The 12,188-nt window shown below is 43.4% G+C and overlaps 1 protein-coding gene across 3 annotated transcripts in view; it reads right to left on the bottom strand.

The window, feature by feature from the left end:
• Positions 1–1,526: 1,526 nt before the first annotated feature.
• The window catches only part of Osmr (oncostatin M receptor), a 58,092-nt gene continuing 47,430 nt past the window's right edge, over positions 1,527–12,188 (bottom strand). For 2 of the 3 annotated variants that reach the window (XM_021208591.1, XM_021208590.1), the window contains exons 13-18: positions 11,728–11,832; positions 9,826–9,999; positions 8,759–8,926; positions 4,932–5,013; positions 4,606–4,678; positions 1,527–3,901 (exon numbers count right to left, since the gene is read on the bottom strand). In XM_021208591.1, the coding sequence (XP_021064250.1) occupies positions 3,341–3,901; positions 4,606–4,678; positions 4,932–5,013; positions 8,759–8,926; positions 9,826–9,999; positions 11,728–11,832 (1,163 nt within the window). In that variant the 3' untranslated portion in view covers positions 1,527–3,340. The remainder of the gene's footprint in view (positions 3,902–4,605; positions 4,679–4,931; positions 5,014–8,758; positions 8,927–9,825; positions 10,000–11,727; positions 11,833–12,188) is intronic. The other variant, XM_029544144.1, reaches the window with a different exon arrangement.

Below are 12,188 nucleotides of genomic sequence, written 5' to 3' on the forward strand. Positions count from 1 at the left end.
CGTAATCAATCATATGTACTAACAGTCATTTTTATAGCATTCTACTAATCTAGGCCCATGGCAGTATTTCCATTTCTAATGTGTAAATCTAACTTATTTGCAAGATATAATTGTCTTGGAGGCTTACTGCTAAAATAAGTTCACCCTTTCTAGTTCTTTCTGAACTCTGGCTGGCTAGCTCAAGTCAGCTATTCTAGCTCAAACTCTCCAAGCTGACTAATTCAAACTGGCTTCTCTTGGCTTTGGACTGAATTGTTCTGCTTTGCCTCAAACTCTAGCAGTACTGGCTTCTTCTGTCTTCACCTGCAACCTGTCTCTGTAACACTGTCCCTGTAAAACTGCCTCCTCCCTCTCTTGTCCCCTACTCTCTGACGTCCCCTTTCTTTCCTGTCTGTCCTCATAAGAGTTGGGCATATCCTATCTCTGACTCATTCCGTCATATCTTTCTCCAATTCATCACTTTGTCTGCTCCTCAATTAGACACCATTTTCAAAGATGGCTGCATACTTCTACAAACTAACTTTACATACATTGGGGTTGAAGGTGTGTACTAAGGGTGTATCTGTATTCCAGCCAAATCATACCATTCTCCAGGGGATGTCTGTATTCTGGCCAGATCATAGAGACTTAAAAGGTCTTTGCATGTGATCCCTTGCCAGAGCAGCCATGTTGCTGGTTTAAAATTCCTTTACATTATTATCTTCAATTTCTAAAGTACTTGAAAAGGTCTTTCATTTCCTTGGTTGGGTCTGATTTTCTTTTTCTGCAAGTCCATTATTGGAATATAGAAAAGCTGCTGAGTTTTTAAATGCTGATTTTGTATCCTGCAACTTGCTGAATGTGTATATCATATCTGATAATTTTCTCGTGGAGTCTTAAGGAATTGATACATAGAATATATAAGGAACTTCAGAAAAGTGAAATTATCAGTAAATGGGCTGAGTAGACATTTTTAAAGGAGGGGAAAAAAAATCTGAAAAAGTGTACAACCTTAGCCATCAATACAAAGGCAAATTCAGAGCTTTGGGATTCTAGCCCAAGGCATGTTGATGAGGATGTGGGGTAGAGTAACCTTTTACAGTGGTAGACAGCTACAGTTGCTATGGATGTCAGCGGTGGTTCCTTAAACTGCAAATAGGCCCAAACATACCCCTTCTGCATGTACACCTACTTGGCAGATACATCAGCATAGCACAGAAATATTTGTGTATCTGTTCATCACTGCTCTGTTTACAATAGCTAGCTAGGAACTAGCCTAAGGAACCATGGACAGAGGGATAAAAAAAACTGGGGTATATTCACACTGGCTTCTATTCAGCTCTAAACTGTATGACATTTACAGGGATAAGCCAGACTCAAAGTCTGGTGTTACTTCTGTTGCTGTTGGGGTGAGAACTGTCACATAGACAGAGGAAGGAACCCATAGGGAGGGAGGAAGAAGACTTACAGTGGGATGTGCTTCTGAACACAGATGTGTGCTGTTAAGTCCTTATTTTATTAAGGAAATTAAAACAATGTGATCGTGAAATGTTTTAATTTGGGCTTTATTGAAACAAATGTTTTGTGGATTATTTTTTAACCAAAATTGAAATAAAAAACAAAAAAAATCACAAATCAATGTCATTAACATTTCTTGGTGCAAGTGTCCAGTGAGAAGTCCATTGACAAGACAACGTAAACAGAGTATTTGCAATACTGAGCAGAGTCTTCTCCCACCGACACTATTCAAGATACTGGCTGATCCTAGGTTAGTCTGTAGCCGTGTTTTCTAGCAAAGGCTTGCTATCATGTAAAGAGAAGATTGGACAGCTTGTGTTGAACATCCGTGGTTGCTGTTACTACGTTCTGTGGCCACATGCCTTAGCACATGCTATAGCATTTCACAGCTGCACATGTGCACAAAGTCATCATTGCTACCCCACTTAGCTAACAACAAAAGGAACACCTCACCACCTTGTTCTGCAATGTGACAAGCATTAAGAGGAAGGAACCAGCGTAAGTGTTCAGCTGTTACATATAGTCATTCCTCTGTGGCGCATTCCAGGAGTTGATAACAGGAGCTGTGCTGTTACCAAGATCTTCAGAAGTTCAGGCCTTAACCTAAAAATAGCATTGTATACAGTGAGTACTCCTCCATGCTGTGGCCTGAGACCTGATGCGTGTAAGTGCTATGGAAATTGTCAATACCTTATTTATGAAATAACAAAAGTCTATGCATTTAGTACAGACAATTTTTTTTTTCCTGAATATCTTCTTTCTGAAGTTGGTTGAATCTTGATGTGAAACCCACAGATAGGACCAAGTAGATTTTGTCAAAAGACATGCTTTGGGCCCAACACAACTGACTTCTACAGTTTAAATTATACCCAGTCCTGGGGCTATAGTATTTTAGCACAACAGGAATGTGAGACAGAATTCTCTTGAACCAGATAACCAAGCGTGTAAAGCAAAGAGCAGAGATCGGCTTGTGAACTAGGTCATCTAGAGAGAGCTTGGGGCGGGGCCGGGTGGGGGGTGTATATTATATGTAAAAGGCATCACTCAATGAAATGTCCTTTTTTTTTCCTGTTCTGAGGTAGTCAAAACCTAAAGAGGAGGATTGGAGTCTGTTGAACAGGATGCAGTCACCTGGGCAGCAAGTCTGGAGCTCATTGCAATCCTGTTTTACTACAGTAAACTAGTCAGCAGGAGACCTAAGGAGAGTCTCCTGTCCATCAGCACATCTTACTGGTTAGTGACGGTGTAGACATGAAGAGAGTTCTTTTTTGCTTTCTCATTAACTACAAGTTCTCATTTCAAGGTATGGTATGGCCAAATTCTAGTTTGTAACCTTTCCATTAAATGTGATAAATCTGCATGATAAAAGTAATCGATCTCTTGTGGTGCTAATCAAAACCCACTTGTTAATCTGACCCACTTGTTTTACCCTTAAACTATTAAGCGTGAGTTTACACGAAGATGTTTTCTCACTGCAAACCAAAATCCTAGGACCACAGCCTCGTGTAGTTTTGAGTAGGTAGGCTCTGTGAATTGACTGGCTTATACCCTATGTCAAGCTACTGCAATAAGGGTGAACCTGGACCAAATAATGACAAGGTCAGCATGCTCCCGGATCCTGCCATTTCTAAGGAAGCCTTCAGGGTGAATACCATATTATATAGTTCTGGTCCTCAGTCTATCGGTCTGTAGTGATCGTTGATAAATCAGCACTGCAGATAATGAGTCTCCCCCACCAACCCCAAGCCCATGGAAGCAACCAGGGCATGTGATGTTGGCATGGTAACAGCTACATCCCCCAAAGTGCCTATAGTGTATGGAGTGCATTTGTGCTGCTTGGTGTTTACTGTTCACCTTGGCCTAAGAGGACCGATGAGGTCAAGCTGTTATTCTCCTTCAGAGAAGGTAATTTGAGGCTCCCTGGAACTACCATTTGCCTTTTATACTCTGAACCATGCACTGGCATGGGTGGATTCGTGGCATGTGTGTCCTTGTCTCCGCACATGGGTGAAGCCAGCTGCGACACATAAATCAAGCTAGTTTCTTCTTCAGTCAGACTTTCGACCAGGGACTTCATGTAGTCATTTTCTAATATGTTCTGGAACTTGTTAGGTGGAGCCAATAGTCCAAGTTGGTGTGCTGTGTCTTTTAGGGGACCTGGAACGAGGCCATGGGAACCAGAATCAAAAGCTGACTGACCATAAGTAAAATTCTCAAAGAAGATGCAGGGCACAGGCCCTGAGGCATCCTTTTCTGTTGGCACGACTGGAGGCTTGGTGGATACATCTTCAGTGTGAAGTTTCCAAGAGTCTACACACTGTGTCTTGCTGCCTTCTGCTTTGTTTATCACTTCAAGGACATCTGGAATGCAGTCTTTGACATTCATTATTAAGTGAGGGTTCTTCTGCAAAGGAATCAAACATATGTTAAGATAAATGCACAAGAGGGAGTATCCAAGTGTATCGTGTGTACAGTGTGCACTGAGAGTTTCCCATTCCTTCCTGGCCATATGTTAACTTGAAGGTTATGACAAAAACCATATGACTCACCAGGACAGAACAAGTCATTTCTGTCTTAGGAGTCTGTCTGACTCCCATTTGGATGAAGCCTTCCTCTCTCACCACTGACTTTTCTGGTAGACCGCAATGAGTAAGGTGTAATCACATTTGTTTGATCGATGCTGGGATAGATCAAAACCAGGGCTTCACTCGTGCTAGGCAAGGCTACTCTGCCACAGAGATGTACCCTAGTCCAGCCTGCCTCATCACTGTGTTTATGCTTCTAATTTATTAGCTTTTCCTGAAGATGTATAAGAAAGCTGATCAATAAAGCCTCAAACCAAGATGAGTTCTTTTCTTCTCTCTCTCTCTCTCTCTCTCTCTCTCTCTCTCTCTCTCTCTCTCTCTCTCTCTCTCACACACACACACACACACACACACACATTTTTAGTTTTTTTGAAAGAGAGTCTCACTACATAGCCTTAGAACTAACTATATAGATGAGACTGGACTCAGGCTCATATAAGCAGAGACTGCAGGCATGAGCAACCATGCCCGGCTGGATTAGTTCTTTACGGGCATGGTAAACATACAGCATCCTCACATTTACCTTGGATTTTATGAGTGACAGGATGCTGCTCTTGTATGGATTGGGAATGTCAGGATAGCACTTCTCCTTCACCCTGGAAGAATGGCAAAAACAAGAGTGATGAACAATTCAGAGGGTCCGGTAAGAGCGAGCGCTCTCAAGTATCGGCAAGACGTGAGTCTTCTTTTCCTCATCCAGTAACCCAGAAGGCAAACTCGTCACCTAGATTGCAATGCTCCCCTACGTATCTTTGCTCTTCCCCCTCCTCCTTTCCCCATATTATTCCGTATCACTTCTGTCTTATGGTCTGTCCCTAACTCTTGACTGAAGGCTTCCTCTCCACTTACCACTGACTTTTCCAGTAGCAGACAATGATGCTGAGCAAGATGCCGAGGGTCATGGGTAGTATGATCTGCAGCAGCATGTGGGCTAAAGAAGAAAAGAGAAAGGAATCATCTTTACATATGGGTTGGCCTCCTTAAAGAAAGAAAAGGTTGGGGGGGTGACGAATTTTCCATGTTTACTGCTCCTCGACTCCATGTATTTATCCAAGACTCAGTAGGAGTCTTCTAAAATGAGTTTTAGTTCTGAAAAAAGAAAACCACTTCTCACAAATGAGTAGGTCTTATGTATTAGATTTAGAGAAACTTAACTGAGTGGAACTTAAAGGGAAAACTCAATCTTCATCTTGCCTGACTAGAAAGAGAGAAGACAAAGGAGATGGCGGTGCATGCCTGTAACCCTCCTAACACGAAAGAGGCAGAGCAGAAGTAGCAGGAGTTTAAGGCCAACGTGGCCCATTCGAGACACCAACCAATGCAGGATGCCCTTTGCCATGAGTCAACAAACACTCCATAGTTCAAACTCATTACATCTGATAGAAGATACCATAACTGTCCAGTTTTTCAATCCCTACATAGGGTGGCTTAAATCTGCTTGGCCCATGGGAATGGGCACTATTAGGAGGTGTGGCCTTGTTGGAGAAAGTGTGTCACTGTGTAAGCAGGCTTTGAGGTCTCCTAGTGTTCAGGCTCTGCCCAGTGAAAAAAGAGACCCTCCTCCTCCTCCTGGCTGCAGGCTGTCATGCTTCCCACCATGATGATAATGGACTGAACTTCTGAAACTGTAAGCCAGCCCCAATTAAACGTTTGCCTTTATAAGAGTTGTCTTGGTCATGGTATCTCTTCACAGCAAACTAGGACACTACCCTAGCTCTGAGGTAGGTGGGAGTATTTTCCTCCTCTTGCCTGGGAGCTTAACCACATGCCTTAGTTTGGCCAGTATGATGATCAATGGGTCATAGCTGTGGTCTAAGGAGAGGCCTCAAATATGCTTGTATAGTCATTCTCTTCTTTCACCCACCATGAAAAGAGTATGCCCAATGTACTGCTGCTTTTCACAAATGACTTTATATGAAAAATACCTGCACCAGACCCAAGCCCAGGGGTCAGTGTGGCCCAGTCAGCCAAGCCACATTGGCATGGAACCTCTGATCAGAAGGCAAATACCTGTTTGCCACTGAGATTATAAGGTTGCTTATCATATATAAAAAATTGCCTTTATAAGAATTGACTTGGTCACAGTATCTCTTCACAGCAAACTAAGACACTACCCTAGCTCTGTGGTAGGTGGGAGTATTTTCACATATTAAAAATTGGCTAGGTACAGGAGTGTCTGACCTTTTGATATTGTGACAGAGTCATCTCCTATCAAGTTCACACTCAGGAGTTATACAATAGAGCTACCAAAAAAAAATCACATAAATGATATTATTTTAACGAAGTTGGGCCACATTCAGAACTGGGTTATATGTGACCAGTGGGCTGCAGACTGGAGAAGAAGACAAACCTTGTCTTACATTCCCTTATCCTTGTGCACCTAAACCACCTTTAATAATTCTGCTTTATTTCTCAAATGTGTCCAACACTACTATTTTTAGTGCTTGTAACTCAACTAGTCAATCACTTGGCTTGTGTATAGAGAACGTCCTAGGCAAATGACTGGGCAGGCTCTGAGGGCAGTTTGTATACATGCACACGTGGTCCTGTTCTTTCAGTGTGCTTCCCTCACCCTCCTCGCTCCTCACCTGCCTGGACTAGAAACACACACACACACACACACACACACACACACACACAAACAACTTGGTTTGGATCCCCACCTGGGTAGAGGCCCGCACCAGTGTGGTGAGAATACTTATTCTCAAGACCTTCAAGTGCTGTGATTGGTTTTAAAATTTGGTAAAAGTATGGATTTACATACTCTTTACTGAAGGGTAAGTGGGGGATGGGTATCCATTATTGGAAATGCTTGAAGCCAGAGGCTCTTAGGATTTCAAATTGCTTTGATTTGGGGAATATTTGCATATCCATGGTGTGATGTTTGATGAGAGTCTGATTACAAAATTCACACAAGATTCATCTGCACTGTATAGACTGAAGATAATTTTATGCAGTGCATGCAGTGTGTCCCTTTATACACGGCCAGAAGTTGAATTTTCTTTTCCACTTGTGGCATGGTAGCCCTCAAAATGTTTTGATTTGGAATTTGGACTTTCCAATTTAGCATATTCAACCTGTGTGTGTGAGAGAGAGAAAGATGTGGATGTAGAGATTGCATACAGCTCAATTAATTTCTTACTACCCTGACACATCCATCTAACCAGTGTACAGATCAAGAGGAGCATTACCCAGGGGAGCCCGGCACTGTGTATCTCCAAGCAGGCTGGCCTTTCAGAGTGTGATGGCGGTGTCTTCCTGTGCTCTGACATAGAACCTCACAGCAGAACTCCTACCTGCTTCCTGTCACTCCTTGCTGCACCATGTAAGTTTATAACTGTAGACATGTTGTTTTCATTACTATATGATACTCCAGTGTGTGGCTATAGCAGAGTTGTTTATCCTTCTCACAGGACAGCGAGTGGATACTTCCAGTTTGTGAGTCTGGAATTGTGCAGATGTGGACATTCTATTCTAATACTCATCTGTAGATGTTTGTGGTGTATATGAGTGTATACCTATATACAGACAAAATTTCTTTAAGCTGTATAACAAGAAATGAGGGTCTGAGCTCCACATTGAGCATACACTTTCCTTAGAAGACACTAACACAACCAGTTTCCCTAAGCTACTCTGCCGACATTTTTCTCCCTACATACAAGGTGTAAGAGTTCCAGTTTTCCTACATCTTTGCCAATATTTATTTTTGTTTTGTTTTTCCATCTGTTTGATTTTAACTGCCATCAGGTGAGTATTGAAAACTTCTGAAAAGTTAACTCCAGGTGCCCCTTGCCTGGCAAGGGACAACATTCTGACAAAACTGTAAGTTCTGAGTACTGCAAGAGGATGCATTCCCACACACCCAGCCTGCCGACAGCCCGGCTTCACGGCAGCTACTGCTGACTGCCGCAGACTCCCTTTGGAATGGCCTGGCTGTTGGAGCAGTGGCTTGTGCCACACCATCCTGCATTCCACCATCCTGGGAATAGATCACACTGCAAAGAAGATCTTCTTCTGAATGGGTCCTGCTTTTACACCTCAGCAATTCAAAGGAATCTTAAGTTGACCCATCATTTGGTAGGGAACCACCACCTGTCCCAGTACCAGAATGGGACGCTAGCTCTTCCCACTGGAATGCTTGGCATTTAGGTCTCTGGACTCTGAAGGTGGTCTTACCAATCAGAATGACTCTGAAATTCTTCCTTTGAGGGAGCTGACCCAGTATTCATGGCCTGATCTAGTGCAAGTTACTAACCTCTATCTTCAGAAGCCCTAGCAGAGCCAAAAGTTGCCAGTCAGCTCAGAAAACCCAGCCAGAAGGAAGTCTGAGGCAGAAGGCTATCCACCATCATCCAGGGCCTGCTGGAGTGAGAAGCCGGTAGCTTTCTGATGTCAACTCCAAAATATGCTGTGACTTTCAAGTCACCCTGAGACTAACTCCCAGAGACAGACATCCAGTGTCCGTGAGAAAGATGAGAAGTTTCTAGATCATGATAGGTCAGGTGACTGCCCATTTGACCTGGGGTCTGGAACAGGATTCTGAATAACATTTATGTGTGGAATGGAGAAAAGGGAATGGAGGCAGGGGGAAGAGGGAAGAAATGATTGAAATGTCCTTATCTAAGAAAGCATAGGAAGTCAACCTTGAGGGAATCATTTGCTTTGGAGAAACTCACAACGTGCATCTGGAGTTGTGACCTTTGTGAACGTTTCATTGGGTCCTGGGCCAACGCTGGTATATGGAGTGACGAAAAACTCATAGAGGGTCTCTGGCTGAAGGTTTCCCACGGTGAGTGTCTTTGTCTCTGAGCCACTGATGTCATATTTACAGAGGACCGAATTATCTGTGAGTGAAAAACAACGTTGTCAAGAGAATCATATTCAGGGCATGGTGGAACCCCGCTTGTGGCCAGTTAGTAGAGTTGTTTGCCTAGCACGCACAGGTCATGGGCTTAACTCCCAACACAACAGACACTGGACATGATGGCACACGCCTGTAATCCCAGTGGAAAAGTGCAGAAGCCCAAGGTCATCTTCAGTTACATAGTAAGTTTAAGCCAGCCTGGGATGCAAGGCACCTGACTTATGAAGAAGGAAAGCAAAGAACGTGGCAGAAACCTTATGCGGTAGCCAGGCATTGATACCCCTGCTCTCTTGGTACCATAGGCATCCTTAAGCCAACCTCGAATCAAATAATAATCTCACAGTGTTCAGGGTGTGCCACAATAAACAAAATATCCACTAAGCAGGGAGTGGCAATAATACAGGTAGAGAGTTCTGCCAGAAGTAATAGGCACACACAGGGAAAATAAGCTGGCACCAGAGATGTGGCTTACAGACTTCTTACTCATGGTATGCGGGAGGCGCGCAGTTGGTCCTCAGCACCACAAACGTATGAGTAAATCTAATACCTTTTGACAAAGTGTTTTTGTTTCCTATTTTAGGAGAGGCTGGGAAAACAGACAGGTTTTCAAAGTGGAAGGATTTCTTTAGGGGCTGATGGTCAGGCCCACATGACTTTTTTTAGCTGAATTAAAATTCCTCTTCCTCTACTCACAGCCCTTTTTGTTTTGCTACTGGTTGTAAAATGGGATGGGAAGAGCATCAGTCCAGTCCCCAGCCTGGCTCTGGCATGTAAGGGAACTTTTCCCTAACTCTGCTAACAGACTCAGCCTCGCTTTTGTGGCTCCCAACCCGTGAGATCTTCTGAGTCTAAGTGAACAACCAAGAACTTGAGCATCACCTGGAAGGAGGGTCCTTTCCCAGTCTTTGTTGCACTGCATCTCCTTGGATTTCACATACACGTGGTACCCTTTTATAAAACCAGCCTGGAAGTCACTGGCGTAATCCGGCCATCTTAGAACGAAGGAGTTAGGGGTCAAGTGAGGAATCTCCACTTTTGGATTCACCAAAGGAGCTAGGAAAGGAAGAGAAGACGGGGCAAGAACGAGTCATGATGTGGAAGTGGTCATTAAACTAGACACAGACCACGGGCACCTCAGGATGTTGAGCTTCTGTCAAGTTAAGGGGTTTTATCTTTTTCCATGGGAACTCTGGCACTGAGACACAGTTCTTCATGCTTGGAAGGAGCTGAGAAACTATCTCGTTTAAACTTCTCATAAATGAAGACATAAATACATAGAGAGATTAAGTCATTTGTGGAAAAGTCAGAGGGGGAAACGTGGAAAATAGAAGGTCTGTCCTAGGTTTGGTCCTGGCCTTGAGGTCTCAACAGCATTTTCTGAACCAGAGAATCTACAAACACGAAGAGGAAGGGACAGAAAAGGCAAAGTATATTTAGTATGAGAGGGGATTTGGAGAAGTTAATTCCAAGAACAAGGCAATGTGTGTTATCAGACACTCTGGAACTATACCCAGTAACCCCCCCCTCTCTCTTTCACACACACACACACACACACACACACACACACACACAGTATCTGTACACAGAGATACGTTCAAAAACACCACGCCTCCTCCTTTCCTCTCTGCCCACCATGAATACTGGGTCAGCTCCCCCGAAGAAACAACTTTAGAGTCATTCTGATCGGTAAGACAACCAGGAGGCCACTTTCAGAGTCCAGAGTCCCGAATGCCAAGCATTCCAGTGGGAAGAGTGAGCATCCCATTCTGGTACTACGGAAGGGGGTAAATGTTTACAGGAGGTAATCTCATAGCAATTCTAAAAGAAATGAGCTTTTTTTTTTTTTTTTTTTGAAGCTGAAACACTTTGACCCAAGGATTGTATGTCTAGGAGTCAATCGAACACCATCATCATAGGCATAGGTGACAGCTCACTTGGTAAAGTGCTTGCCTTTTAAATGTGAGAGCCTGCGTTTGCTCTTCAGAACACAAGCAAAAAGCCGAGAGTGGTGGTGTTTGCTTGAAAGCCCAGTGTGTGTGGAGGGGAAGACAGAGATTTTTGGGGCTTGAAGCCAGTGAGAGACAAACTCAAAAAGTATGGTATAGAGTACCTGATAAATGATAGTGGATTTCTCTGGCCTCCACATTCACCTGCATGTATGTGTGGGTGCGCGTATGTCACACACACACACACACACACACACACACACACGATTATGGATAGAGACAAAGACTTAGCTAAAATGAAAGTAATTCAGACACAAGAGAGTGGTCAGCAAAAGAGAGGTTTGTAACTTGGAGCTACAAGATACTCAAAGACAGATTTTTTCAGTTTCTAAGTGAAAAAAATCATTGCAATCATGCTAAATTGTCCAACAATAGGTGGCTTGGCATATGCAGAGGGGTTCTTTCCCACCACAGAAGTAGCACAGTGGCTAAGTCATATTTTGTGGCGTTAATCAAGCAAGAAGTTGAAGACCTTTGTCGAGTATTCCATTTATTTAAAAGAGTTTATCACTATAGAGAAACGGGTATCAGTGTACAGTAAGACTAACTGGATGTTACCCTTTCTTTGGGTGTTAAAATTAGCAATGATTGCATCCTCTTTTATATAATGTTTTAGACATCTTCTAGAATGAAGATGTTTCATTTATATTATTTTAAAAACTTAATGCCCCCCCCTTTTAAAATGGAACCATAAAATTAAATATGGGAACAAAATCTTTCTAAACACAGAACTATGGTCCAGCACAAGTCTTCATGCCAACTGCGTTCCACTTACCCAGTTCCTGGGTGTATCCTCTTTGTTTCTCTACTAACCGAGCTTTGTGTTCCACAGACCTTTCAAAAATCCTGAAGTTGTAACGAATCCCTGGTTTAAAATCATCTAGAGAAGAGACGTCAAAGGTTTTTCAGAAGACACGGTGACATCATTTGAGCTGAGCAGGAAAGGATGGGCAGTAAGCAAGCAACCCCTCGTAGCTTCTCTCTCAAGATCTTCCCACTCTTTCCACTAGTAATTCCCCCCACCCCACCCCACTTCCACTAGGCCTTAGAACTTTCCATGTCACGAGCACAGTGCTGTCTCCAGTCAATAGAGACTGTCATGTGCTCTGGAGCCAGGATCCTCAGCGGGCCTCACCTGTGCTCTTGGGCTCCCTCATCCGTGCTCTCGGGGCCCCTGAATCTTTCAGGGGTCTCCATCACTTTCTGCATCTAGATGATTCCCACATCAGTCCCTCC

The sequence above is a fragment of the Mus pahari genome, chromosome 11 (assembly GCF_900095145.1).
Source record: "Mus pahari chromosome 11, PAHARI_EIJ_v1.1, whole genome shotgun sequence".
In the NCBI taxonomy this organism is placed as follows: domain Eukaryota; kingdom Metazoa; phylum Chordata; class Mammalia; order Rodentia; family Muridae; genus Mus; species Mus pahari.